The sequence below is a fragment of the Cladophialophora carrionii genome, assembly GCF_000365165.1.
Source record: "Cladophialophora carrionii CBS 160.54 unplaced genomic scaffold supercont1.2, whole genome shotgun sequence".
Classification (NCBI taxonomy): domain Eukaryota; kingdom Fungi; phylum Ascomycota; class Eurotiomycetes; order Chaetothyriales; family Herpotrichiellaceae; genus Cladophialophora; species Cladophialophora carrionii.
The window spans coordinates 1,804,389-1,831,259 of NW_008481827.1; the positions used below are offsets into that span (position 1 = coordinate 1,804,389).

Below are 26,871 nucleotides of genomic sequence, written 5' to 3' on the forward strand. Positions count from 1 at the left end.
GGACTTTTGACATTGCTCGTTATTCAATGAGGCCGTACAGCGACAACCCAGACCCAGAAAGAGACGCCTGGAAGCGAAGCTGTAGGCGACATCTGCGACAACAGGATGAACCCGCGTATGCAAGGAGGGCGGAACGCCTCCTAGTTGTTTTCGCAATCTCTGTAAGGCTCCGAGCCTGCATGGTCGTACGGCCTCCTGCCAGCCATGAAGCGTGGTACGAGGCCATCCTGAGTATGCTGTGCTGGAAATCAGATTCCGAAGCTACGTGTCACTTCCTGTAAAAGGGGATCTGGAACATCGGCTTGGTTGACACGTCGAGGAGTTGTGTGGCAGGTGTGGGGTAGGCCACCAGCCAGGATGTTGACAGTCGGGTTCACAACTGAAGCGTACGTCGCGCCTGGGCTGATCTCGTCGTCATCTGGTTGAGTCAAGTGGTGCAAGTGCCAGTTGAGAGCCGACCAAGATTTGAGAGAGTACTCTGACAGTATCACATCAGACCAGATCCGAGTGAAGACGACCGCACGGATCCGCGCTGAACCAGGACGCGTGTTTGCCACTCCCGGAGCTGGAATATCCCCTTTTCGGCAGCTAATCTCATCGCAATGGAAGGAAATCTAGCCGAATCGTACCGTGGATCCATCTTTACCTCTTGCGCGGAGAACGCCAAAGGGTAGGATGTACCTCGTAGAGGGATGTCGAGAAGTGAAGGAGAACGGGAGGCGTAGGTGGCCCGCCAACGTATGCGTGCGCTTGTTGCGTCTGGACAGCAATGGCCCACCGTTTCCGAGACGCGCGGAGCAGTAGACCACACACGCAACGCGCCTCTGCCGCATCCAGCCAGCCGCGGCAGCAACGCGTTTTGTCCTGTGTATTGATGTGTGCAACCCCCTCAGGTTCTACCAGTCTCGTCTAAGCGCGCAGCTTCACTTGCAATGGAAATTTCATTTCTTCGCACACATCTTGCGCTCGAATGCATTTGCTCTTGGCAAGGCTGCGAAGCGAAAGGGGCTCGCGTTTGAGTCCATCGACGCCTATCAGAGCCATCTCTGGTGAGGTACCGACTACCTTATGGCACATGACTACGGGATAGTCAGATCTAGGTGGATTTTCGGCAACAGACGAACAGGCGAGTACTTTAGCTGGTGGTCCGAGGACATCCGCTAGCAGATACAGAAAACGAAACAATTCAGTACTCCAAAACGGTGTGATAGGAGGAATACTCGTATGGGCCCAACCGATGGCCTGGCATGAGTTTGCGGGGAATCACCGAGCCCGAGCTGACCACCAATGATGGCAGGCTTTCGTTGTGCGTGCTCGCCGTGTGACACGGCAAAGCCCTCTTAGGTGACGTCGCCTTTGAGATGGAACCATCATCACGCGGGCTCAGGTAATGTCATCGTTCCACCTTTATTCTCGGCCTTCGTCCCCGACGATGGCATGGTGGAAAACGCCATCAACCACCTGCAGGATATAACCGTCTGTGTTTTGGCAAGGTAGACGACTACGAACCAGCTCTCACCCCGACTTGGACAGCGGATGCCTTTGCGAATGATTCTTACTTGAGAACCCCATCGCCAGAGGACTTATATCCACGAAATAGACGATTGTTGATCTGTCGTGCCAGACACGTTCGCGACAACTTTACAGCCTTGTCTCGCCGGTCGTCCAAGTATTTAAAAGACCAGGTTCCGTAGAGGCCTCTGACACAAACCATGTCTTCTCCCCCATCGTACACCAACCCGGTCGACCCCAAACACGACCGCCTCCCGCCCTACCGCGCGAAACACGGCTTTGCAAACAGCGCCGAGGAACTCGCCGCGCTCAAAGAGTTCGCCGAGTCAAAGCTCTACGTCAACCCGGGTTCAGACGGCACTCTACCCGACTTGCAAAACGGCGGCTGGGGCTTGAAGTCGCTGGCGTGGGGTGGACCCATGCAGGGCGAAGCGCCTGGCGAGAGGGGATGGCCCGCGCCAGAGACGCCCGAGGACAGGAAACGGAGGAGAGAGGCCGAGAAGGCGAGGAAGAAGGAGGAGCGGGCCAGCAAGGGGACTGTAGGGGAGAGGTTGAAGAGGGTTATCAGTGGGGGAGGTGCAAAGGAGGGAGGTGGTTAGGGAGAGCATGCGGTGGTGATCCTGTGTTGTGTTGCGTTGCAGTATTCTGTGTTGGAAATTGGTCCCCTTCCTGTCGCCGGCGTAATGTATCGCTTCGGATACTTTCCTTGCCTGTTCGGCGCAATGTTTGGCCTGGCCTGCAGAACCATGTGGCGACGACTGCGATCTGGATTAGCAATCCCTTACGCCCCGGTGAGTCAGTTGTCGGCGTGTTCGTCGTCCGAATGAGAATCTTCCTCTCACGACTGTGCCGTGTATATCCGCCTACGGGAGAGTGACTCCAGACGGGCGTACCGGGTACTGGAACTCGAATAAACTGTCCGCCGTATACAGTGTCACTGAATGTATGACGTGCCCTGCCAAAACACTTTCGCTCATTCGAGCCATTGACGTTTGGCATCTGGTGTCTTACAGTACCCGTACACATTAGATAACTTGGCTAACATGAGCTTCTCTGGCCTCTCCTGTGCCATGGTGCCATGGGCGCATGGCGTGCGTGGGTGTTCGCGCCCCAGTCAACCACTCGGCGGCTGTGCCTGGTGCCGCCACGGCGTTAACAAACTACCCAGCTATCTAGACATGTACTTACTGTACTCGGACATTGCCTAGAGTACTGGGTACCTAGAATTGGTATCGGTGTCCCACCTTCGGATCTTAACACCGAGAAGTGCGCTATCCGGTTACTTGTCTGTAGGCTCGTGGGGCTATTGCCGTCACCACTACGAGCACGAATTCTCTAGTATATAACCTATACAGATATTCTAGTCACGACCCAATCTACACATTCATCAGCACATCTGGAGGAAGAGAGCGCACGGGTAGGAGTACATACGAGACTGCAATATATACATACTCGATCCGCAAACGTCGTGCAAGCCGTGCCCGTACTGGTCCTGGCATTGACTCTCATCGACTTTCGAGGTTGAAGCTCAGCATTCGACATCTGGAGTCGGACTGGTTCTGATTTGATATAGGCACACGGATCGAACTCCCACCCATCTCTCAGTCCGACAATCACGAGTTGACCGACGAGGTACAGTAATCATCTCCGCACCAAAGAGTCTTAACATACATAGGAAGGACTACATGCTTACTTATCTATCCGGTCTACCAGATCGCAAGTCCTCAGTCGGTACCGCCTCACACACACAGTCAATCACAAACTCGGTCATACCGCCAGTGTGCCTTGGGTTTTAGAATGTCGGCCTCCTCACCCAAATACGCGCCCTTTACCATCCTCAGCACGAGCTACAAATCCGTCGACGACCACGCCATCCAAGTGCACACGCTCATCCCCAAACTCCTGCTCGCCAACATCACGCCCGCCGCCGCGACATCCCTCACCGCAGCCGAGTCGTCCAAACCAACGCCGCGGCCCATCCTGGTCAAATTCCACGGCGGCTTCCTGGTCACGGGCGACGCGCTCTACGACGACTGGTTCCCGCAATGGCTGGTCGACTACGCCCTGCAGCACACGGCCGTCGTGGTGCTGCCCAACTATCGACTCCTGCCCGAATCGACCGGCCGCGAGATCATGGCCGACGTGCACGATTTCTGGACCTGGCTGCGCGATGACTTCCCGCGGTATTTGCACGGCCGTCTCCTCCAGGCCGGAGCCGGAGTCGAAGTCGATCTGACCAAGGTGCTCGTCGCGGGCGAGAGCGCGGGCGGGTATTTGAGCGTGCAGTCCGCGCTGGGGAGTTCGGGCGGGTTGGCCACGGCTTGCATCGCCACGTATCCCGTGCTGGACGTCGCCTCGCCCTTCTACACGGAGGAGTATGAGAAGGTGATTCTGGGGGCGCCGACTCTGCCCAAGGACGTGCTTGGCGAGCATATCAGGATGCTAAAGAAGGAGGAGGAGGAGAAGAGTGGAAAAAAGACGGTGGTGAGTAGCGCGACGCCGCCGGACAGGTTGCCCTTTGCGCTGTCGATCGTGCAGCAGGGGTTGTATCGGAAGTTGTTGGGCGAGGACAAGATCTTGTATCCCCTGGAGAGGATCGAGGACGTGGATGGCCGGGATGTGCCCCCGATTCTGATCATCCATGGGAGGGAGGATAGTGCGGTGCCGGTGGAGGGCAGTGAGAAGTGGCTCGAGAGGGCGAGGGAAAAGTTTGGCGAGGCCAAGGTTGAGTTGGTTGTGCAGCCGGGCGAACATGGCTTTGATACGGACCCGAGCGTCACGCTGGAGACTCCGTGGTTGAAGGATGGATTGGGTCGCATCACCGAGGCATGGTTGGGCGGCAAGTAGGGGTTGTGTCCTCTAAACGTACGAAATGTATAGAGAGGGATATCGGAAGATAATGACTAAAAGACTATGAGTGACCATGGATCTGGCCTTGTAGGCACTGTCTCTACACATCTGCAAGTCTCGCGGCGACTGTAAAAATAAACACCGGCGTCTTCGTATCGGTGGACATGGGCACCAGCTCCAGACATTGACAAAGCTGAATGGAACAAGACTGGAGCCCCTGCGAAGTCTGTCTCCTGTGTGAAGCCTGCTGCCTCCACGAGAACTGCTGCCCTGCGATCGAACACCCTCACAAAGCAGCATTGTGCCTCTAGGACAGTATTGAACGTTTCTCTTCCCCTCCCACGTCCCGTCAAAGAGTGGATAAACAAAGCCTTGTAGTAATGTGAGCTGAAGAGCGGAGCCGCTCGAGGCAGTGGCTGTATTAACACAGACAACGAAAGTCACATTCACGGTCACAAGTCTCAGTCCAACTGCCAACTCACCCACTGCCTGGCCGCGCATATACCATCTGACACGTCTTCTTGCACACAACAAACATCCTCTTGTCATCACGCGCCTCACATCTTGATGCAGCCAGCCTGGAACACATAATCTCGATGCATCGTCGCTTTCACCCTAGGTATTGGCAAACTTGTTGAAAAAGTCCTCCGTCGCGCTGCTTCCCCTGGTACGATATTTCCAAGCCATTGAGTCTCTGAACCCAGAATCGTAGACTGACGAACTGACCAGCTCTGTCAACAACAATGGGTGCCTCGCAATCAGTTCAGAATGCACCGGGCATCCCGCGAGAGGATGTCCAGAGAGAGATGGAATTGATCCACAGACGATTGGAGACAGTCTCCATTCCCGACCAAGCGACCGAGTATGCCGACATCCTCCCCCATTACCACCATGTGCTTGCCATAATCGACCTGGAGTCAGTGCAGCAGAGCATTGCTGTGTTCCACCTCATGATCTCCTCCCATGCAAAGGCTACAAGATTGTCGGCGACGTACGCAAGCCTGACGGCAGAATTGGTCCAGTGCCAGCAGATGCTCATTACGCTTTACGCCGGGATCCGTTCCTCCAAAAGCGCTCTTCTGCAGTTCGGAAGTCCGATGAGTGTCGACGCCACCAAGGACTCGAAGATCAAAGAGCTCGCCGACACCATCACCTTCATGGTCGACGAGCTGGACGGCGTCCAGGGACACTTGTTTCATATCCTGCACGTCATGCTCCAGGCAAGTCAAACATGCACCGGTGGCCACGTCCCCCAGCAAGACATGGCCAAATCGTGTCCTGCCGAGCTTCGCGATGCACTTCAGGCTCTCGAAGAAACCAGCCTCGCCCTGAGAAACAGGATTTCAAAAGTGATGTCGGACTATACCAAAGCGGTGGAAAGGACACGTGAGCTATCAAAGGACAAGAAGCACCTGAATGAGGTGGCAGAACAACTTGCGGCAAGGTTGAAAAGCGCCGACGAAGAGAACCAAGCCCTGAAGGCACAGAACGCAAAGCTCATTGAAGAGTGCCGGGAAAAGAACATGTGGATTCGCGGTATTAATGCCAAGATCGACGGCATGTGCGACACCATGAAGCGCGCCGAGGCTATTGTGCTGGGCCAGAAGGTCACTAGACTTGGCGACCAAAAGAACGATCAGGAGGAAGTGAAGCAATTGAGAGCAGAGAACGCGCGGCTCAAAGATCAGAGCACCAAGGTCGAAGCACTGCGAGCAGAGAACAGCGGGTTGAAGAGGAAGCTGAAGGAATCCAACGTCAAGGACCTCGAAAAGCGGCTGCACGAGGCCAACACAGAGTTGGACCAACTGCGGACGCTATTCAAGGACCGAGATGATGACGACGACGGTCGACCTCAGAACGACCATGCTCACACGGATGCTGTATCATCATCTTCCGACAACGAAGAACCGAGCAACGCAGTCGAAGGTGTTTCATTTGCCGAGGGAGCGTCTAGGATCCTCCAGTGCCACAAAGCCATTCTCGCTGAACTGCGAGCTCAGATTTCAAAGATGAAGGACGTCCGTGGTGGCTCGGGCTGGAGTATTGTGCACCGGACGGACGCGATGGTTAAGCGGAAGACTGCTCGTATGCTCAAGGACATCGATGACTGTCTTGCACTGAGAGATGCTGGCGAGAGGGAAAAGGACCGTGTGGAGCGATTGGAGACAGAAGGTTTTCCAGCCTGGCAATCTGTTATCTCTGGGTCTCGCCAGAGCACCAAAGACAGTGGCGCGGCCAAGGCAACGATATCCAAAAGAAGAAGAGCTAGAGGGAAAAGCTCGATCCCAAGTAAGTGTTGAAGTGTTGAGAGGTCGAGTACAGGAAAATACGAATCCCTCTGGGAAGGTTTGCCGATCAATGAGCTGTTTTTGCATTTACGCTCCGCTGCTCCCTAGTGTGACATCCATGACCTTCAACTGAATACAACACCAAGGTCAGTGCTTTCTATTTAAGGTATGATCGTGCCATTGACATGACAGCCGGAACAACACTGTCACACCCCTCTACATCTCCGCCCCCAAAATGCCGAACGCTGGTTGGCGTCATGTTGTTGTCCCTGTCTTATCCCCGCGCAAACTCCATCCGTCTATTTTTCCTTTGGGAGCAAACCCGGGCAGTATCCACGCCCACCGTTCTAAGTGTACATGTTAAACCTGAGCTTCGACTTTTCATGGCCCAATTGCATGATTCTGGTGGTGATTTTGTCTCCTTTGGCACTCCAGCACCAGTCAGGTCCGTCTGTAGTTGCTCAGATTATCCCACCCAGTAGTCTTGATATCGCTCCGAAACTCCTTGAAATATGCGCTCGAAGAACTCCAGCAGGCCCTGCAAGAACGCTCCATGGTCGTCGTAATTTGTGGGCACAATAGTCGCCTCATGCTCTCTCTGAACAGGAGTGCCCCCCGGCTGTCTTCATTGGAACAGGGCTGGGGTGGACATCTAATCCTCCCTTGTCGTGCTTTCCTTGTCAGGTGTTTTCCTGAAGCTCGTCCATCTCCGGATTAGGTCGGCCTTGACCTTCTCGCGCCACGAACGGTTCAGCTTGTTGCTGAGCTCGCGATACATGTACATCTCGGCCCAACAGTCTCGACCCCACTCGCAACCAGCCATGTTGACCATAAAGTCCCGCTCTGCCTCGTTATAGTGGAACCTAGGGTCGAGAATCGGCTCGCCTTCGTCGGCGTTTTGATCGGGGGCTGGCTGAGCGGCACACGCACCCGGCGGAAAAGAATTGATCTTCCGCTGAGGGACGAATGCAAAGTGAGTCCGGATATACGGCTGAGAAGCGTAAAGATGCTCCAACGCGTCCTGTTCTTTGTGCTCCCATTCCATATGCTTCTGCTCGTACAGGACCGGGTCCCACCATAAATCAAGCAATCGATCTGTGAAAGGAGACCGTCGGACAAAGAAAGAACCCAAGTTGAAACCGTCACAATCTTGGGGAACAATAATATCGATTGAGGATGTCAAGTTGTCGCCCGTGGGAGACCTGGCGACAATGTCAAGGAATTCGGTCTCGGGTGGGTGGGTAACGTTGAGAGGGTTGTAGACATTGATATCGCGGTACAATTCTTTGTCGAGGGAGTTGAAGATGTGCTTTTGCAGAGATATGGAGGGTTCCATGATGAAGGTGTTCAGGTCCAGCCACCAGAACCTATCGCGCAAGTCAGTCATTGTTACACAGACAACTTCAGAAGACATGTAGATACCATTCGGCATGGGGATATCTGGCCATGGCGTTGCGAATCAGGTCAACTTTTTCCCAGCTCTCGCGCCATTCATGGGCATATCTCTTCTTGGTGCTCATGTCTGCAATGTCCAGGTGGTATCCCCATCTTTCCGCATATCTCTTTTTGTTCTTAACACTGTCGCGCTCGATGGCCCATTCCCGGGGACCTTTCCACTCCATGACACCTCCGCCTTCGTTGGCTCCAAGGACAATGACGAATTTGCTTCCGCCTCCTAAGTGAGAGTTGCCGCGATACCGACTCAGGGCGTCTGTAGCCATTGTCAGCATTCGTGTTCTCACTCACGGCGACGCTCTCGGGAACACACTTGTCTCTGATAGTAGTACCGTTGTCAACGTCACAATGGACAATATAATAAACAGAAACTTGAACCTGCGCAAGACATTGCCGGCAAAGGTCTTGATCCGGGACAAGTTGCCACCACCTCTTGGATACCACCGGCTGCGGCCGAGTTTCTCTGGGTCTTTCCAGTTGGCGGAGAGAGGAGTGTAGGGGCTGAAGACGGGGAGGGTCGAGATTTTCCGCTTGGACCGCAGGAAGAAGCCTTCATTCTTTGTTTGTATGCTGGGACGTCCTCTAACCTGTGCGCTTCTTGCTTTTGCCGCCGCCCACTGGTCGTCATTGTCATTGTGGTAATTGCGGGCTCCGGCATACAAGCTGTTGGGGGTCGGGCTGCGGTCGGTCAGGCCTGGTGAGTTCCATCGTCCGTTAGGAGGTAATGGTGAAACCGATCGGGACATCGGAGCAGATGGTGAATGTCATACGACGTGACGTGCGGCTTCTGCATGCGCATTAGGAAGGCCAACGATTCGCAGCCCGTAGATTTTGTAGAGCGGTTCTCCGGTCGTGCGGCTGGTGCGGCTGTCTTTCGCGAAGGACAGTGACGAGGAACCGGCGCAGCCGATAATGGCACCTGGACAAAGAAAGTGCGGGTGTGGCAGATGAAAACGACTTGATTCACTTCGCCGGTTCAGCAGGCAAGTCGGTGCTGGTGCCCATCCGCAGGCCAGCAACAAAACAATTTCAGTAAAGGCGACTGCATGAGCAACCACACGTCGGATGATTTACTGGAGGCCACTCACGGTCTGGTGAGGCGAGGGCGAGGGCGAGGGCGTTGCCAATGTTGCTGAGGCCTTCATGGAATTCAAGTTATTATTGGAGACGTTCAACGGCTACAAATCCCTGAACCAGGAAGTCCGCCCCGCCCACCTGCAGCGACGTCGCCGTTAGTTAATGACTTGCTTGAGGAGGAAAGTGCTAGTCCGCGAGGATGACCGCAGCCGGACATGGCACCTTGCAGTACACCGTACACGGTACGGAGTAATATTCCTGGGTTGCCTTTCAGAATCCAAATGCCATCTTCTAGCATCCGCAGTCGAACGGCTGTCTCCCTGCGGCACGGAGCTGTCAAAGCCGCGACCTGACATGTTACTGTGTACTCTACTTCGAAGCCTGCACTTTCCACCAGATAAACTCGACATCGAGCCGAAATCTCTATTTCATGGTAAAGAACTGCAAATCACTATGAGGAAGAGTCTAATCACCACAGTACGAGTACCGCGTTGAAGGGACAGGGACATCTCAGTGGAACCTCTTGAGACACTGTCGTGACTGTCACAGCGGCGCAGCTGCATCTCCGCTGCACGATCTCCGCTCTTAGGCGGCCCTGGACCACGCCTAGAGGGGCGATAAGCGCACCGGCAACCTATCACGGCTCGTTGTGCCTGGCGTCACTCCCCATCGATTAGCGGTCCAACCGCCCTCCTACCGTACCTAGTTGGACTCGGCGGGACCTCTCCCGAGATTTCTAGATGCGCTGTGCAATGTATCTCGTATTTCCATTTATCTCACGGAGCACATCATGATCACATTGCACATCATTTTCAGGCTATCTCAGGATACGTACCTACATACACATGTTACTCAGGGGCAACCGGTGGGTTGGCCACCTCACCGCCATCCTCCCTCATGCTCAACCGCATGCTTTCCCGCTCCTTCATCCTCTGATGGTGAACGTGTTCCTCTTCAATGACAAAACCCTTCTCGCTGGCAGGTCGCCGTCGAGCACTTCCACCAAAGGTGATTTCCACCTTGAATTTCAGGAACCCGTCAGCATCATCGTAGACGGTGACGATGTCATCGGAATATAACTTCCCATAGTACGACGCATCACCGGACGCGGACTCCTTGCGCAACGCGACACCGTTGACCCAGATACACCTGCTGGCACTGGTGGCAATAAGCGTGCGAATACCTGGTACGTCCGTCCACTGTCCGCCACCAGCAACATACGGCGCCATGCCCGGTGCCCAGAAGTAAATCTTGAGCGCGTATTTTGGCACACGAGCGTCGCTAAGGTTCGGGTATCGAATCGTGCAGCCATCGCCTCGACCCCACATGGTGTCTTTCGCTTCGAGGTTGATTGTGACGTTAGCGAATGACCCTGGCATGCTGGTGAGCTTCCCATAGCGTCTAGGAGGCTTGATAAACTGCGTAGTCTGCGAGCTTGTCCCGTCTGTGTCTGCAGGAGCTTGAATCGTGCGACTGAAGCGCTGCTCAGCTCGAGCTGCATTTTGGACGACTTGGCCCGTCTTCGCGTCTATAGTGGCGGCGAGTTCACCGGAAGGAGAGCGGGTCCTCCCGGCCATATTGACGTGGAATGTCTCTGCCTTGGTCCGTAGCTTGTTGGCTCTGGAGGCGTTTCGTGCTTCGATTTCCGCTTGAAAGTTGACTGGGTCTTGAACAAGGTTGAGGTCAATCTGACGTGTGCAGATGGGCTCTTCTAGTGGCTGCGCAGGTTCAGCCAGCCCAGGGCCAACATGGGGCGTGAGGGAATCGGAAGGGGACATCTGTCGAGTTTCCGGGGTAACAGGGTTCGTCGTTTCTGGAGTCGGAGCGTCTGAAATATCTCCCTCCGAAGACATATTGAGTTGGCCGATCTGCTGTTCCGCCCCCATAAGGCTTGCAGCTGAAGCGGTCTGAGCTGGAGGCACCTCCAGCACCTGTGGATACTGAAGTGGCTGACCAGCATTGTCTTCGCTTTCTGCACGCCTCGATGACGGACGTTCCACAAAATCATTCACACTGATTTGTTCCACGCCGTCCCGGATGTTATTGACGAGGGTTGTTGAAGGGAGAGGGTTAAGCTCACCGCCAAAGACGCCTGAACTCCGCAACACCGATGCGGATATTTCCCCAAACAGTCTTTGTGCAGGAGGCCCTGTTTCGTGAGGGAGTGGTGGAAGGCTTTGGTCTGCTCCTGGCAGATATGGATAGGTGATAGAGCTCGCTGTAGGCGGCGCGCCCACGAATGTACGAGCTCGCTTCGCTGGTCGAGTTGGGGAAGAAGACGCAGGTTGATTGAGTTGATTCAAGTTATCGATCATGTCATCATCCACGAAGTCTTCACTCAGCTCACCAATATCTTCCAGCTGATGCTCCACGTCAACAAGTGGCTCCTCGACATCATCGTAGTTGCAATTATCAGGTACGTCTCGCAGCCATGGATGTCGCAGACACTCGGCCTCTTTCGGTCGAGAAGCAGGATTGCGGTTGAGCAGTCTTGCAATGAAATCAACAGCCGCCTCCGAGATACCTTCTTGTCTGAGCGGCTCGAAGTCGACCTCTTTCGTCATGATGTTGTTCAACATTTGCGCGCCGCGATCATCACCCCTCCCGGTTACAGGAGGCTTGCCACATAGAAGATGGAAGATGACAGCGCCGAACGACCACATGTCCACGGACTGGTCATACGGAGATGGTGGAGGCTTCGTGGCAGCTTCGCCAAGGCCGCGCCGTCGCTTTGGAGCAGACCCTTGAGTATAGGTTCCGTAGTCAGGATAGACTTCGGGGGCGCAGTAAAGAAGCGTCCCACAGAACGTCTTGAGAAACGTCTCCTGATCGGTGACACATTTTGACAGGCCAAAATCTGACAGCTTGACGATTAATGGGTTCAAGCTTGCTATCAAGATGTTGTCAGGCTTGATGTCACGATGCGTGATGTTTCTGCGATGGAGGTAGTCGAGCGCGTGCAATATTTGTTTGGCGATTTGTTGGACGTCCGCTTCAGGGATTGCTCCTCGATTCCGCAGTTGCTGTGCCAGTTCGCCATAGGGCACGAATTCCATCAGGATGTAGATCCAATGCTGGTAGTTATGACAGTCAATGTAGTTTACAATGTTGGGGTGTTTGAGGTTCTTCATGATGTTGAGCTCGCTGTCAAACTTCAGGTCGAGAACACCATTTTTAATGAAACGCCGTTTGTCAAGCTCTTTGGCTGCGTACAAGTCACCTTCTTTCTTGGTCTGGATTCTGTACACGGTGGCAAAGGCGCCCCTGCCCAGCAACCCGGTGAAATTGTACAACGAGCCGCCATTCCAATGATTGCCGTATGTGCTTTCCCTCATGGAAGCAAACTGAGCCACATCACCCCTTGCTGCGAGGTATTTTCGGAGATTTTCTTCGTAAGCATCTTCGAAATCTCCACGGCTCGGGATTCGTACCATCATCTTGACTTCTTGCTTGTCTGGACCACAGACGACACGGATGAGGGAGCCATTCTTGAGGACTGTAGTGGCGGGTTTGAGGACAGGTTTGCCTCGTCGATCTCTCGCCTTCAGGTGGACATCGTCCACAATAGTACCATTGGTAGACAAGTCCTGCAACATCAGACTGCCTTGATTGTTGACATATATCTTGAAATGAATTTTGCTCAGTAGCGTGTCATTCTCGTGGCCGGTCAACAGCACATCACTTTGATTGGGGTTTCGGCCGAAACGGAACCCGTCCTTGGGACACTTGACCTTCGAGGACATTCGCAAAGCCAGGTCTCGTGACTGATTAGAACCGAAGAGCATTTCTTCTTCGAGATCTTCCAAGTCATGGTTCTGTAGAATGTGTTGGGGAGCGTGTGGTAGATTGGCTTTGACCGCCTCAAACGCCGATGGCGATGTGGGAGTCAGCATACAGATGACATCTGTAGCATCTTCATCAGAAACATTCGAGAGGTTGTACCGGAACCTGGCAGGCTGTGTTGCAGGTTGAGTGGCATGTTGAGACATGTTGCTTCACTCAGCGTTCAAAGAGTGCTTGGATGTTGCTGGAGATGACGGCTGGTGGAGCCAAGATATGACAACTCTCGCTGTTTTGATCTGTCCCGCTTGAAGAGAGGTCAGGATAACTCTTTCCCTCTTTTGAGTGCGACTGACCGAGTTCGACCGTAGTGGCAGTTTGTCATGGTACTCCGAGATCGGGTAACTCAGAAGCGGTCCAGTAAACAGGTGACTGCCATCGCCTGTCTGTCGACAATCACCTTCGTCTGTGTTAGTAATGTCCATGTTGTGGCGGTTTGAGGTAGGAGTTGGAGGAAGGAGAAAGGTATCGTTAGGAGCGTAGCAGATAAGCTGAACGACACCCATGCTGTTCGAAGTCCGCACCACAAGCGACGTTCTCATGCCGCAGGGAAAGGAAGGGCGCTGGGATGGTTCGCGAACATACCTAACGATATGTTTGTTGTCCAAGAAAGGCCGACCAACTTGCAGGATCTGTCATCGTTTGCGTCAGTCGCAGAACCCAGAATGGTTTCCCAAGGAATCATAGAAGCCAGGGCCTTGCTTTGCACGACTATCTCGATATTCAGGGCTGTATTGAGTCGTTCTGCACAAGATCGTCCTTCGACATGTGGCGTCCACGACCGACGCTTTGCCTCCCTGCAACATTGTGCCATGAAAACCCCGTCCTGCGCATTTGACCATAGACCATGAGGCCCCTCCTGCTGCATGCGTTGCCCCAAACTTAGGCCCGCGACTCCGCGACTCTTCTACCTCTCCTCAACGGCCAGTGACATGTCATGTCCACGTGGGGGGACAAGGTAACGGGAACAACAACCGGTGAAGTGGAATAAAGTTCGAATAGCCTACCAGTGCAAAGTCGCGAGGAATGAGTAGGCAAGGCGACCAACAAGCAGGGTCTTCCTATCCAGTTGTTAGTCACTGTACATGCGTCTTGGGGGTTCGGAAGATTGGATTGGTTTCCTACAATGGTTCTTTTGTCGACGGGACGAGGGTGCGGCTGCACGTGCCCGCACCGCTATAACACGCAAAGGAACAAGCAACGCTATCAAAAAGGCCGCTCTCGTAAGGGGAGGTAGCAATAAAGTGACAGAACAGATGTGCGAAAGTCCAAGGAAAGAAAAGGCGTGGATGGGCTTGGGATGGAAGTCGAGTTAAGTTCTCAACTGCGCAGCGTCTCGAAGAAATTTCCCCGCCGACGCGGACTCGGGAGGGCGGCCAGGGCGGCCAGGACGGCAGACCCCTGCATTGCATCGGCTCCCCAGCGGCGGCGGTGCTTCGAAGCTGTGCATCCGAAGATCGAGTCCTAGGCGACAGCGCGTGCGTGAGGGGCTAACGGGGGCCTAGGGATCGTGGTCCGGCATCCCCGTTCCTGGCTAGAGTAGCGCACCTTATGCCTAACGTGCGTCCTGCAACAGGGACCAATGGATACGAGGCCCTCTGTTTGCTCCCGTGGGATGGTTATGCATGGTGGACGTCACGCGCCGATGCCGCGACGCCCGAGTCCAGGGTTATCCATCCAGTCCAGACAGCCTCAGGCAAGCAACATCGCAGTGCTTGGGGACCCGTCCACGCGATAGGATGCAGGATGCAAGATACGAGGTACTGGGATAGAAGCAACCATATCAATCCAGCCACACGCGCAATCTACCCACGCTCTCACTCCGCGCGTTGACAGGTGTCAAAACTGCACGAGGCCCGTGCAACACCGTGCGAGACTGGTGCGGACATATTCGATTCTCTATGTCTTGACCGCCTGAGCCCTTTTGCGCCGATCCCTAGTCTTCCATCTCCATGGCTGCCTTCGCCAGCTCATCTCGTTTGCGAATCTCTTCCTGACGGTCGGCTTTGGACTTTCTGCGCTTGCTGATAGGACCAGCACTAGCCGCTTGTCGGGCTGGTTCTGTTGTCTTTGCTGGGCCATTGCTGGCGGCGGTAATTCGCCCGTTGGTCGCATCGGCCAGAGCCTGGGCTTGTTGCAAGGCCTCTTCCAGGGAAGGCGTCGATAGTCGCAGTGCCTCATCCATATCCGCTCCTGGAACAGACACGCCCCGACTGGCGAGTGCGGCCAATTTGGTCTGTTCTCGCTTGCGTTCTCTGGCCTCCTCGACAAGCCGCTTGTATTCAGGCCCACTCTTGTCCTTGTCGATCCATTCCTCCAGTCCGAGCTCTTTTAACTCAATGTTGAGAAGCTTCGTGCCTGTCTGGACATAAGTCTTGTACTGTCGTGGTCCTTTGGGCTTCTCTAACTCTATTAGTTCAGCCTCGACCGTTTCTGGCGTCGAGTTCTCAAATCGTCCCGTTTGATCCGAACTTATTCGGCGGGGCAGGATCCTCCGTGACGGTGGTGGCTCGGGCGCAACGCTTCGTCTATCCTTGACCGAGACGATGGCAAATTCGATTGTCTTTCTTCGCGTCGAAGCAGTGGACACAGCCTGGGTCTTGCTCCGGGTTCGTTTGGCTGGCGCCGACTGGACCGAAGCGTCATCTGGAGTAGAGGTGTCGCGTGCCTGCACCTGTTTGGCTTGATCCACATTCACTGGAGAGCTCTGACGAGCTTCTGATGAGGTTGGGCCCTCATCCTGCTCTAGCCCAGGACCCTCCTCGTCACCACTAAACTCAACGCTGTCCCCCATGGAGAAGCGGTTGGCCGTCGTCTCGATCGTGTTGACGTCCACTGGTGGCTCATCACCAATGCCGCCCAGCTGCACGCCATCTTCTGGAACCGTAGTGTCGTTCTCGGCAGTCTGCATTCCATCCCCTGCAAGGGTTGAAGGTTGCTCATCTTCCGCTGATGGTGACTGTGATGAATCCATCGTGGGGACTGAACTTGAATTGCGCTGCTGTTCTTCCGCATCCGAAGCACCTGCGCCGGCGAGCGAATCATCGAAGGAGGCATCCCCCAGCGCAAAACGCTCAGCGGGACTGAGACCCGTCGAAAGCTGACTAGACACTGCAACCTGCTGCTTCTGTTCGGGTTGATGTGAGTGTGGCGCTGTCGATGCCTTGGGCTTCTTGCTGTTCTGCGGAGAGCCGTCGTGTGCATCGTCAGGGGTGGCGTTACGTGAACTATTGGAGGTGTCCTGCGACTGGAGGTCTGAGTGCGTGCTGGATTGTGGAGTCGGGACCTGCACAGAGGACGACGAATTCCTCAGCCAAAAGGGCTTTGGTTGTGATATAGGGTTTGAGGGACCAGTAGAGGCAGGTTTGCTGACGTTGCTGTTGCGCTTGCGCTTTCCCAGACTATTCGCATGCAATGCCGTCGAAGAAATGCTCGGTACTTCGCTTCCCGCTGCAGTCGTAATGGCTGACTGGACAATATCCCACTTCGCCTTCAGCGTGGTATTCTCGGCACGAAGCTCTGCCAGCTCTTGCGCATTGGACTGCGCGGTTTTCAGAGCCCCGACCATGGCGTGCAGGCTGGCGACAAAGTCGACATTGGTGGAGTTTCCGGCATGAGACGTAGTGTTCTGAAATTGAAGTTCCTTAACCGACGCGTTGATGTCCTCAAGTGTGCCACGGAATGCATCAAGAACTGCAGAGATTGCTCGGAGTTGTTTCTCATTCTCCCGCATTCTGGCATCCAGCGTCACGAATGCTCCCTCCTGCAGGCTCTGTCGTGCGTCGCGCCTCGTGAAATGGTCGGTGGACGGATCTTCCGGGTCCCCAGAGGCCAGCGAGCTAGGCTCGTGGTTGTTTCGCAAAGACATCGGGGCTGAAGCTCGACGATGCGAGTCTTTCAATGGCTGGAGGCGCGACGGAGTCTCTTCTGATGGGAAGGGTGTGTGCGACCACCGGGGAACAGCAGGCAGGCTCGCACGCGGTGTAGCGCCCGTTCTCGTGTTTGCTTGGACAAGATCCCCGCTATAAGCGAATATCGGGTCGACTTGTTCATTGGTATCGCCGCTCTTGAGATATGTCTTGGACAATTTGTAGAGATACTGCTTTCTATCCTCGAGTCAGAACAACCAAACAGTCTTCTGCAAAGTCAAGGCTCGCTCACAGCATATTCCTTTTCTCGGGTCCTGGTATATCTTTGCAATACTGTCCGACCACCGCTGAGCACTTTGTGCAGAACACCTCGGCGAGAGTACACCCCTCCAGCAGGCGTTGCGCAGCGCCTGTTGGCACAACCTGGGTCCGATTTGCGGCGACTTCGGTGCCAAAATGCGCGCCAGGGTGGACACAGCGAACATACGAAGAGGTAAGGCGACTCCATTCGTTGTCGAAGATTCCGATTTGGTTGTTACATTGCAGACAATGCAGATTCACATGCGGAGAGGGAGGCTGCGATTTGTGCCGCGACGACGAAGCCATCTCGGGTATCGCGTTGACCTGGTGCGCAGTACGGGCGCAATCGACGAGGAGGTTCGTAGGTTTGAAGGTTCGCAGGTTTTGAAGCGCAGCCACAAACGGAAGACAAGCGGGTGACGCGGGTGAAGCGGGTGAAGCGAAGCGGGCGACAAGGGCGGAAAGTGCGACGCGACCGCGACCGGCCAAGCGAGACGCGTCTCCTGCCCGCTACAGCACCAGCACCAGCACCAGCACCGCCAGAGCCACCACGGCCAGTTGATTATGTCAAAGTGCGTGCCTAGTCAGCGCAGTCTTCGTGAGGTGACCGTACATCACCGCTTGATAACTCGATGCTTAGGTGTAAATAAAAGGAGATTGCCGCTATCCATAGAATGAACCACTGACACAAATAACCCTATGTGACGGCTTTCTCACGACGAAGAGGCTAACAGTGAATGCCACTGCTACCGCCAAAGTCACAGCCCGTCAGAATGTCTAGCATATCCATACCAGCTCGCACAGGCGCTCATGTCGGCCTCAAGAAGGGCCAAAGACTCAAACTGATCAACCCTCACGGCAACCAGGTCATCGACTTCTGGGCCTTTGTCTTCCCCGGCAGTACCCCCAGCGACATACCCAGAAGCTTCATACGCTCCACGCAAGACGCCAGCAAGGAAACCGATGCGACGCCCTATCCCTTCAGCTCCGGGGTGCAATACTTCTCGGCATCACGGACTCGCTCCATTCTTTCGAAGTTGATCCCCTCGGCCGAAGCCCGAGATGTCCTGTACACGAACAAGTCCGTCCCGCTGTTCACGCTGCTAGAGGACACCACCACGGGCATCCACGACACGTTGTTCGGCTGCTGCGATCGATTCCGCTACCACAACCTGGGCGTCGACGGCTATGACCACGGCAGCTGTGCTGAGAACATGCACGTGGCGCTGCGCGAAGCAGCGGCGGCAGGGCTGTTCGCTGCGGGCTCAATCTCGACCGAGTGGACCCCCGACCCTCTGAATGTCTTCATGAACGTGCCGATCACGACGCCACTGGATCGTCGGTCTGGTGGAGGGAAGATCGAGTGCGTCGCCCCGGAAAGTCGGGCTGGGGAGTACCTGGTGCTAAGGGCCGAGTTGGACTGTGTCGCCGTCATGAGTGCCTGTCCCAACGACGTGATCCCAGGAGTAAATGGAGGAGTCTGTACTGATGCCCAGTATGAAGTGTTACCGTGAGATCGGCATGCGAGGTATCAGCACGGGTCAATACACAGTCTGGTGGTAACCACAGTATGCATTTACTGCCATTGCATGGCATAGAAGTCCGCGCGATCGTGCGCCGTCCCATAGATCTACTGTAGATCTCAAAGGGGAAGGTGCCATTGTCTTTCTTCGAAGTCTCCTTCAGCGCCGCCGGCGCACATCACCGCTCCAGTCTCCACGCTCCACGGTGCCACTGGACGTACGCCTTTTGCAGTAAACGACCATGTCAAAAAACCCTCTCTGGGTATTACACGGCTGGCAATGCTAGGAGCGGCGAGTCGACAGAGAGTCACAGCCGGTATCCGATCAAACCTACGATTCCACGCCCGAGCACATGAACAATTCGCTCGTCCAGCATCCTTGTACACAAGCACCGCGAGGGCATCATCCAGCATGGCCGTCGACGACAGGCCCGACCCGGTCTCGGCCATGGCACCAAACGAAGCCATCAAAGAAGCCCACAGCGCCGCGGCGACACACAAGGCCGTCAACGCCTGGCAACAGCCCGGCCCCGCGTGCCTGGACTTCCGCTCCGACACCATGACGACGCCGACGGCCAGCATGCTCGAGGCCATCATCAACACGACGCTCCAAGACGACGTCATGCTCGAGGACCCCACGACCAACGACCTGGAGGCCTACATCGCCGAGCTGGCCGGCCACGAGGCCGCCCTGCTCGTCATGTCCGGCACCATGGGCAACCAGGTCGCCCTCCGCACGCACCTCACGCAGCCGCCGCACTCGGTGCTGTGCGACATCCGGTCGCACATCTACAACTACGAGGCCGGCGGCGTGTCGTCGCTCTCCAGCGCCATGATCCTGCCCATCCGGCCCGCCAACGGCCACCACCTCACGCTCGAGGACGTGGAACGCCACGCGGTCCTCAGCTCCGACGTGCACGCGTGCCCGACCCGCGTCATCAGCCTGGAAAACACCCTCGACGGCATGATCATGCCGCTCGCCGAACTGCGCCGCATCGCCCAGTTCGCCCGCGCCCACGACATCAGGCTCCACCTGGACGGCGCGCGCATCTGGGAGGCCGTCGCCGCCAACGCGGGCAGCCTGCCGGACTACTGCACCCAGTTCGACAGCGTGAGCATGTGTTTCTCCAAGGGCCTAGGCGCGCCCATCGGAAGCATCATCGTCGGCTCGAAGCCCTTCATCGCCCACGCCCGGCGCATCCGCAAGATGATCGGCGGCGGCACGCGCCAGGCCGGCGTGATCAGTGCGGCCGCCCGCGTCGCCGTCGAGGAGGGCTTCGGCCGCGGTCCCCACGGCGAGGGCGGCAAGCTGAGGGCCTCGCACGCACGGGCGAGGAAAGTGGCAGACATGTGGACTTCGAGGGGCGGCAAACTCGCGAACCCGACCGAGACGAACATGGTGTGGTTGGACCTGGCGAGCGAGGGCATGTCGAGTACGGATTTCGCCCAGTTGGCCGCCGAGGAGGGCTTGAAGGCCTTTGGTGGGCGGCTGGTTGTGCATTATCAGATCACGGACGAGGCCGCGGAGAGGCTTGGGAGGGTCATGGACGCGGTATTGCAAAAGGGGAGGGACCAGGAGACTGGCGTTGCGGATGCGAAAAGGGCAGACGGGGTCAATAGCAACGGCGAACGATACGGGTCGAAGGAGAGGAGCCATTGAATCAACACCACAGAATTAGAACTGGGTTCTTTTTCTCGCTTGCGTCTTTCTGAATACTCCATACAACAAGCAGCAAGCAGGCTCCTGGACTCTCAACCCGTACACGCCTTTCATTTTGCCATGATCAGCTCGCTGACAAGTACATATTTGCCGCTTGGTCCTGCGGCCGCAAGAGAAATACAAGGCCCTCCAATCTCTACTCTTGTCCAAGGTTGGGAGCATTAGGAGGAAGGTCAGCCAAGCTCGAAGTTGGTGAGACAGAGAGAGAGTCTAGGCACAGGCAAGTTCGAATCCCCGTCTTTCGTCTCCAATCCTTCTGTTCCTGCATGCCGTCTGCCTGACCTGGGCTCTCGCTCGTGCAATGTGCCGGTGACTCTGAGCAAAGTCGTGCTCGCTGTATCCAACATGCAGCCACACGACGCCTCACGACCAAGTCTGCCCAATTGTCGTTCTGGTCCCGCTGATTTTGTGCCGCATCCGGCAAGAATTCTCCATCGAGGAGACTCTCAAAGCCCCGGAAAGGGAGCCTTCTCAACTCCTTCCGGTTTGAACTCTCGACAAGTCCAGCCCCGTGCTGAGCAGTGCGAAAAGAAAAAGCTCACAAGCTACAAGTTTTGATGGATAAAGAAGGGATCGCTTGCTGTGAAGAAATCGTAAACAGTCTGAGGCCAGTTGCTGCGATCATCCCGCAGCATTTGCTGGGAAGGTGAAGATAAGGCGTTTCGAAGTTGCCGAGGAAGCTCAACAGACTTTGTAAAAGCTCTGCTTTTGGTGCAGCGTGAATCGAAGAGGGCACGCATGGCCCGTTGGGATGGTGAGAAACAAAAGAGAATATGGGGTACTTTCGTGTCGTTAACTTCGTGCAGGTGTTTTGATGGGCCATCGCGCTCACGCGTTTTCCGCAGTCCGCCCCTGGAACAGAATCCCAATCAACCCCGTGATGCAGTAAAACGCCGCGACCGTGATGCAGGTGAGTGTGTGCGATTTGTGTGTGCTTTTCAACCCGAGACGCCCATTTGTCCGGGTCTGGTTTGGTAACTCTGCCGTCCAACCGGTTGAGGCTGGGCACCGTGGCTACCTGAGCTGTCAGCGCTACCGGCGCGATTGCGAGCATAAGGACTGTTAGGGGTGGTGAAGTGAAAGTCGTTCGCAGGCGCAGAAGTAGCCGCAGCCATATTCTGAACAGGACGGACTGAGCTCTGCTTCTGCCATGCCGTGGCTTGGTATGGGTCAACGTCGACTCGGGTCGCGACAGGGCCGACTGGCGTCGTGGCTGAAGCTGGGCTGCGGATCGGAGCATCTGCTGCCGATGCCGTCTGTCTCTGGACCTGACCTTTGGCAATGTGGCCATATCTGGACAGAATCTCCTTCGTCGTGAGTTCTGCTGATCCGCCATGGAGGCCAGTGTCGGTGAGAATCGACTGCAAATCTTCCGGGACCTGTGCGTGTGTTCAGCTACGATCATCACATTATGGTTTCGTTTCGCTTACCTGACAGAAGTAGTCGTTGTACTCGATCAGAGTATTGACCGCCTCGATAGCTAGAAAGCTCTCATCGACTTGGGGAACATTGGGCCTTGCACCCGCTGCCTTCTCCTTCGCGTATAAGATGTTCGGTGCCATAACAGTAGCCAGGTTGTGGATGTCCATTTTGCTGCCCGATTCCTCGTCGACTTGAGAGAATGAAGCCGCCCACTTCAGAAACGAGAACAACACTTCCATCGTGTCACGATGGCTCTTTGGCATCAAACAGCAGGTGAGGTGCAACACTCTTCTCCGGCGCTCGTCGTCCTCAATCTTCTGAGATATGATGAAAAGCTTCTGCAGCTTGTATGTCAACAGAGGTTCCGGCATTTCTCTCAAGAACTTCTTGAGCAATGCGGCAACCTGAACGGGGTTCTCGCGGCTGAGATCTGGAGTCTGATTTGCATCGATCGCCTCCGCAGCCTCTTTCAAGCGTTTGATGTTGCCGTTCTTTCTGAAGACACCTTCAACCGACATGTCCATCTGCTTCATGGCGGAGACGCAGTCGTCTACGATTGCTGGGACCCGCAAGGCTCCGGGACCGACCCCGTTGGTTGACTCAGCCCCTTCGCGCTCCACGAGGGTCTCTAGCGGCACGCCGAAAATGCCCTTCTTCTTTACACCTCCGTCACCACGCAGGGCACGACTGACTTTGCCCCAGAATGTCGGCTTGCGCTGTTCAATGAGGCCGAGCAAGTCCTCTAGGGTGTATTCACCGTCCAAGAGTGGTTGCATCGACAACACGGCCACGTGGCGGACGATGAAGTATTCCAAGGCTGATAATTCCGAAAAGTATCGCTTGGTCCGAAGAGGGTTCTCGCCACCTAGGAGATCAGCTCCGGCACCAGACGTGCCCCGGGAATGACCATTGACGAGTCTGGGCTCGTTGCCGCGGTGACCAATGAGATTCGTCCCAGCATGGCGGAAGGCATTGGGTCGTTGCTCCTTCGCTTGCTCAGCGGCAACAATCCTCGGAATGTCATCCAGGGTCAGACCCTCTTGATTGCCAAAAGTAAGTTCTGGTCTGACACGACCATCGAGATCTTTCTCCTGGACAATCTGGAAGCCCCCCGGATTTCGGTTGTCCGGGCCATCATTGCCCTCAGAACCTGGACGAACACCAGCTGGCCCATAGAGTATCTTTGACTCTCGGGCTTTTCGGAATGTGGTAGAGAGAGTACGTTCGTTGCGTGTAGAGCGTAGACGTTTCATCTCGCCAACAGTCTGCTCCAGTGAAGATTCCTGCTGACTCGAGGTACCCGCATAGGAGCGAGATCTTGATCCCATCTTCTGGACTGGTCTGGACTGCTCACCGGCAGGAGTGACATGGTGGCCTTCATTGGTATCGTATGGCGTCAAGTTTGGGTCATCCGAGGTGTGTGGCAAGGTGCCGCCAGACTTGAGCACCTCTAACAATCGAGCCAATGCCACACGGAGCAGGAAGACGTATTGTTGTAATTTGGTGACATGCGCAAAGCCTGTAACGGTTTCGGATGTTCGCCTGGCGTGGTCGACGCAGTAGACCCTTTCTTCTCTCTCGTTGTACATTGCGCTGCCAAGCTCGCCTGTGAGGTCTCGCTGGCACACACTGCATGTCAGATGAGGAGGCCTCGCGTGCCATCTCCGGCCATAGATCATGACGCACTCATCGTCGATGGGTTCCATGCACGCCGCACAGCAATCGGATTCTTGGCTTGCCAGCCCCGCAACACTCTCCTGCAGGTCGATTGATTTCATCTCTTGCTCTTTGATGGTCTCAAGGTCCGCTAGTTCATCCAAGAAGGCATGGAGTCCTTCCGGAGAACCTTTCTCGCGTTCAAGCTTCAGCGCGCCCTGTAGACCAATTCGGATGAGAAGCTTCAAGTAATGAGCCAGGCCAGTAACCAGAGAGAGGAGCTCTTGAGTAACACCGAGCTTTCGCACACCGGTCTCTTGGGTTTTAGAGAGAAGCGTGAAGAAAGCGACGACCTTCTTGCAAAGGAGCTTTGCTTCGCGGGCATAAGCAAGTTCCCTGAGTTCAGCTTTGATGACCAGAACCCCAAGCGTATCGATGGCGCCGAAGAGAATGTCAACATGCCAAATAAATTTGCGTGCCACAATCACACCGTCGACGTAGACCCCGTTGCTAACGTGCAAAAGCATGTCCGATATGCAGGAAGCTGATGATTCCTCAAAGGTAGAGAGAGTGCTCCAAATGCGATAGACCTTGTCTTCCATTTTTTCTTCGTCCTCTTTGACAGCCTCCCGCTCATCTTCCGTGACTGGCGCGTGAATGTCTTTCCTAGCACCCTCTGTCTCATTTTGCGCGAGTCGCACATTCCAAAACTTGTGGATCATGTAACATTCAGGGTGCCAGTGTTGATTCTGTCCATTGCGGAAGATCTCAACAAACTGCTTGAGAATAGCAGTCTGACAACCGTTGCACCGTTGCGCAAACTGGGTCGAGTAGTGGTAGTGACAATAGACCTTGGCGTCATGTTCATAGTAGCTGTCCTGAGCACCGAAAACGGTCGGGCAAACTGAACAGGTAAAATGCTCAATGTGGTATTTCCGATCCAGCGCCGTGATGTAAGAACCTCGCAGAGCGCCGCCGCATTCAAAACACAACAAATCAAGGCGCCGAAAATAGTCCGTTTCGCATAAGGGAAATTGGCCGGAGCCATCATCTGCATCGACAGGGAAGAATTTGGACGCGACAATCTGACCGCAGTCGGCGCATTTGAAGCAGTCCAGGTGGAAGGTTCCTCCTAGCGCACGCACGAACTGACCGGTAAGCGCTTCGCCACACTTCTTGCACTGCCGCACTCTCGAATCTGATGACTTTCCGTTACTGCCATTTGTCCTTGACCGGCTGCGTTCGTTCGGGCCACCAAGCGATCGCTTTCGCCCTGTTCGACTATCTGACGAATATCTGCCGTCGCTCTCGTAGGGAGCATCATTCACATTTGAATTCGCATTTCCGTTCGCTGGGTTTGGTGGATTGTGGTTGTACTGGCCGTTGGAGTTGTGCGGCGCAGATTCGTTCTGGTTCCTAGGAGCACCTATGATGTATCTCGTTGTTCCAGAATTTCCCTGGTGCAGCTCGTCAAGCGGAGCCGCCATGCTGGGTAGTTGCGCTCAGTGCGTGCATGTAGCTCTTGCAGCAGGCTTACTGAACATCGACAGCCCAAGGGTTACTTCCAAGATAGCACAGCGGGAGCCCACTTCAACCGAATCCCAAGGTAGCGAATGACTTTCTTTGTAAAACAGTGGGGTGTCCGTCTCTTGTTGCAAGTACTGGCAAGTCCATGCGCAGGTGTCTCAGGGAATTAGTGAGGGAGGAAGAAGACGCAGAACGTCGTGTAGGAATGCTCCGATAAACCGTCGTTGGTAAAGTAACCCTCGTCCTGTTATCAAATCGAGGCGGCCTCCTGGCGATCTGGTGATCGCAATGGGCGTCCGGCGAGGAACTTTTTGGTAGCACCACAGCAAGCGCGGGCAAGGCTCGAGGAGCGCAGTGGAGAAGGACGAGACGTAAATGTCGGACAAGGAGGAGGAATCGAGAAAGAGGAGACGCGTTGTGGAGGGAACTTGGTGTTGTAGCACGGTCCGGCCGAGTGAATGCGCGATGGCACCATAAACAACGGATGAAGGGGACCTGACGTGCCAGTAAGTGAGGCGAGAAAATGGTGGCTTGTCAGATTGGATTTAGGATTCATGCACCGAAGGATGAGGATGTGACCAGGCGTGAATTCGTCGACGGGACATGGACAAAGCCACTCCAAATTTAGCAAAGCCTCAATCAAGGCCTTCGGAGAATTACCCTGATCACGTGCGACCACGCTAGCAGCACAACTAGCGCTGTTCTGAGCTTCAGCCGTCGCTGATTGGGCATGTTGTCTGGGTGTCTCGAAAAGGCAGGATTGCCGGGTAGCCGCCGATGGATCACTCGCTGTCGCCTGTCACAAGGAGCTGAGTTACTGTTGTCGCTGGAGTTGAAGCAAAGAAGAAGCTTGTGTGCAGAAGGTTGAGAGAGCTTGAGAAAGGATGAACGTCAGTTTCAAGAAAGACAGAAGGACAACAGCTACGGTTTATGCTGAACGCTCCACCCCGATGCGGAAGCTTTGTATTGGGACATGAAGTCTGCCCGACTCGCCCTACAACAGGAGCACACCCTCGTGATTTGTTACTGTTGTAGAGCCAACACAAAGCCAGCGCAACTCGTAACGGGCAGGATTGAATCTCCTTGTGCCTGATAGATGGCTGCCGTATCAACGTGATGGATGGTGGTTGGAAGCAGCAAACGCTCGATTATCATTAAGTTGGCTTAGCAGGTATCATGAGGGTTGGCTCCAAGCCCGAACATATCACTCCTTCTTCTCCGTCTCAAACTTCTTTGCGATTCTGACATACACAATGCCATCCTTCACCTCCATCTTCAAGCTTTCAGGGTCGGCCTTCGCAGGTAAAGTGACAGAGCGTTCAAAGGGACCTTCATGTCTTTCCTTGTGAACAGTCTTCAAGATCTTGCTTTCCGCTTCGCCGAAAGTCGGGATCAATGTGGTTGCCAACTTTCCACGAATGAAGATGGTGGTACATTCAAGCCATTCGACCTGGATTTCCTCTGCTGATTTTACCCCTGGAACGTTGCCTACGAGTAGCCATCCGGGCGCATGTCCATCCATATCGAAGACGTCGAATTTGGGTGCTTGAACTCCACGATGCGAAGGCAGACCGTCGATGTTATAGTATGCGTCGCCTGCATGATTGAGTCTTGCTCGCAGAGAATGAACGTCAACCAGAGAGATGTGGTGGGGATGTAGAAGGCACTCGAGCGTCGACATAGTGGTGTATCGAAGATCTTTATCGGCTGTAGTGGCACAGCGGTATCGGTATTGGGGATCTGGTGGTGTCGCTTAAGACTTGGGTTCTGGTTTAGTATTCTGTGATCGATCGGTTTGGTCTCTTCGCGAAACGAAAAGCGCAGAATCACCAC

The 26,871-nt window shown here is 55.0% G+C and overlaps 10 protein-coding genes across 10 annotated transcripts; 5 read left to right on the forward strand and 5 right to left on the reverse strand.

Annotated features, from left to right (window-relative positions):
* Positions 1 to 1,712: 1,712 nt before the first annotated feature.
* On the forward strand, positions 1,713 to 2,111 carry G647_02721 (uncharacterized protein; the record flags this gene model as incomplete). The annotated part of the gene is made up of 1 exon (XM_008727067.1): positions 1,713 to 2,111. One exon carries the CDS (start codon positions 1,713 to 1,715, stop codon positions 2,109 to 2,111), a length of 399 nt encoding a protein of 132 aa, XP_008725289.1.
* Positions 2,112 to 3,309: 1,198 nt separating this feature from the next.
* On the forward strand, positions 3,310 to 4,359 carry G647_02722 (uncharacterized protein; the record flags this gene model as incomplete). The annotated part of the gene is made up of 1 exon (XM_008727068.1): positions 3,310 to 4,359. One exon carries the CDS (start codon positions 3,310 to 3,312, stop codon positions 4,357 to 4,359), a length of 1,050 nt encoding a protein of 349 aa, XP_008725290.1.
* A 746-nt stretch (positions 4,360 to 5,105) lies between these two features.
* On the forward strand, positions 5,106 to 6,662 carry G647_02723 (uncharacterized protein; the record flags this gene model as incomplete). The annotated part of the gene is made up of 1 exon (XM_008727069.1): positions 5,106 to 6,662. One exon carries the CDS (start codon positions 5,106 to 5,108, stop codon positions 6,660 to 6,662), a length of 1,557 nt encoding a protein of 518 aa, XP_008725291.1.
* Positions 6,663 to 7,302: 640 nt separating this feature from the next.
* G647_02724 (uncharacterized protein) lies at positions 7,303 to 8,851 on the reverse strand (the record flags this gene model as incomplete). The annotated part of the gene is made up of 3 exons (XM_008727070.1): positions 7,303 to 8,017; positions 8,073 to 8,361; positions 8,419 to 8,851. The coding sequence occupies 3 exons, from the start codon at positions 8,849 to 8,851 to the stop codon at positions 7,303 to 7,305; spliced, it is 1,437 nt and encodes a 478-aa protein (XP_008725292.1).
* Positions 8,852 to 10,030: 1,179 nt separating this feature from the next.
* On the reverse strand, positions 10,031 to 13,171 carry G647_02725 (uncharacterized protein; the record flags this gene model as incomplete). Its single annotated transcript, XM_008727071.1, has 1 exon — positions 10,031 to 13,171. The coding sequence occupies one exon, from the start codon at positions 13,169 to 13,171 to the stop codon at positions 10,031 to 10,033; it is 3,141 nt and encodes a 1,046-aa protein (XP_008725293.1).
* A 1,787-nt stretch (positions 13,172 to 14,958) lies between these two features.
* On the reverse strand, positions 14,959 to 16,890 carry G647_02726 (uncharacterized protein; the record flags this gene model as incomplete). Its single annotated transcript, XM_008727072.1, has 1 exon — positions 14,959 to 16,890. The coding sequence occupies one exon, from the start codon at positions 16,888 to 16,890 to the stop codon at positions 14,959 to 14,961; it is 1,932 nt and encodes a 643-aa protein (XP_008725294.1).
* A 1,074-nt stretch (positions 16,891 to 17,964) lies between these two features.
* Positions 17,965 to 18,705, forward strand: G647_02727 (uncharacterized protein; the record flags this gene model as incomplete). The annotated part of the gene is made up of 1 exon (XM_008727073.1): positions 17,965 to 18,705. One exon carries the CDS (start codon positions 17,965 to 17,967, stop codon positions 18,703 to 18,705), a length of 741 nt encoding a protein of 246 aa, XP_008725295.1.
* Positions 18,706 to 19,125: 420 nt separating this feature from the next.
* On the forward strand, positions 19,126 to 20,373 carry G647_02728 (uncharacterized protein; the record flags this gene model as incomplete). The annotated part of the gene is made up of 1 exon (XM_008727074.1): positions 19,126 to 20,373. One exon carries the CDS (start codon positions 19,126 to 19,128, stop codon positions 20,371 to 20,373), a length of 1,248 nt encoding a protein of 415 aa, XP_008725296.1.
* A 998-nt stretch (positions 20,374 to 21,371) lies between these two features.
* On the reverse strand, positions 21,372 to 24,998 carry G647_02729 (uncharacterized protein; the record flags this gene model as incomplete). Its single annotated transcript, XM_008727075.1, has 2 exons — positions 21,372 to 21,812; positions 21,864 to 24,998. The coding sequence occupies 2 exons, from the start codon at positions 24,996 to 24,998 to the stop codon at positions 21,372 to 21,374; spliced, it is 3,576 nt and encodes a 1,191-aa protein (XP_008725297.1).
* Positions 24,999 to 26,242: 1,244 nt separating this feature from the next.
* On the reverse strand, positions 26,243 to 26,719 carry G647_02730 (uncharacterized protein; the record flags this gene model as incomplete). The annotated part of the gene is made up of 1 exon (XM_008727076.1): positions 26,243 to 26,719. One exon carries the CDS (start codon positions 26,717 to 26,719, stop codon positions 26,243 to 26,245), a length of 477 nt encoding a protein of 158 aa, XP_008725298.1.
* Positions 26,720 to 26,871: the final 152 nt, after the last annotated feature.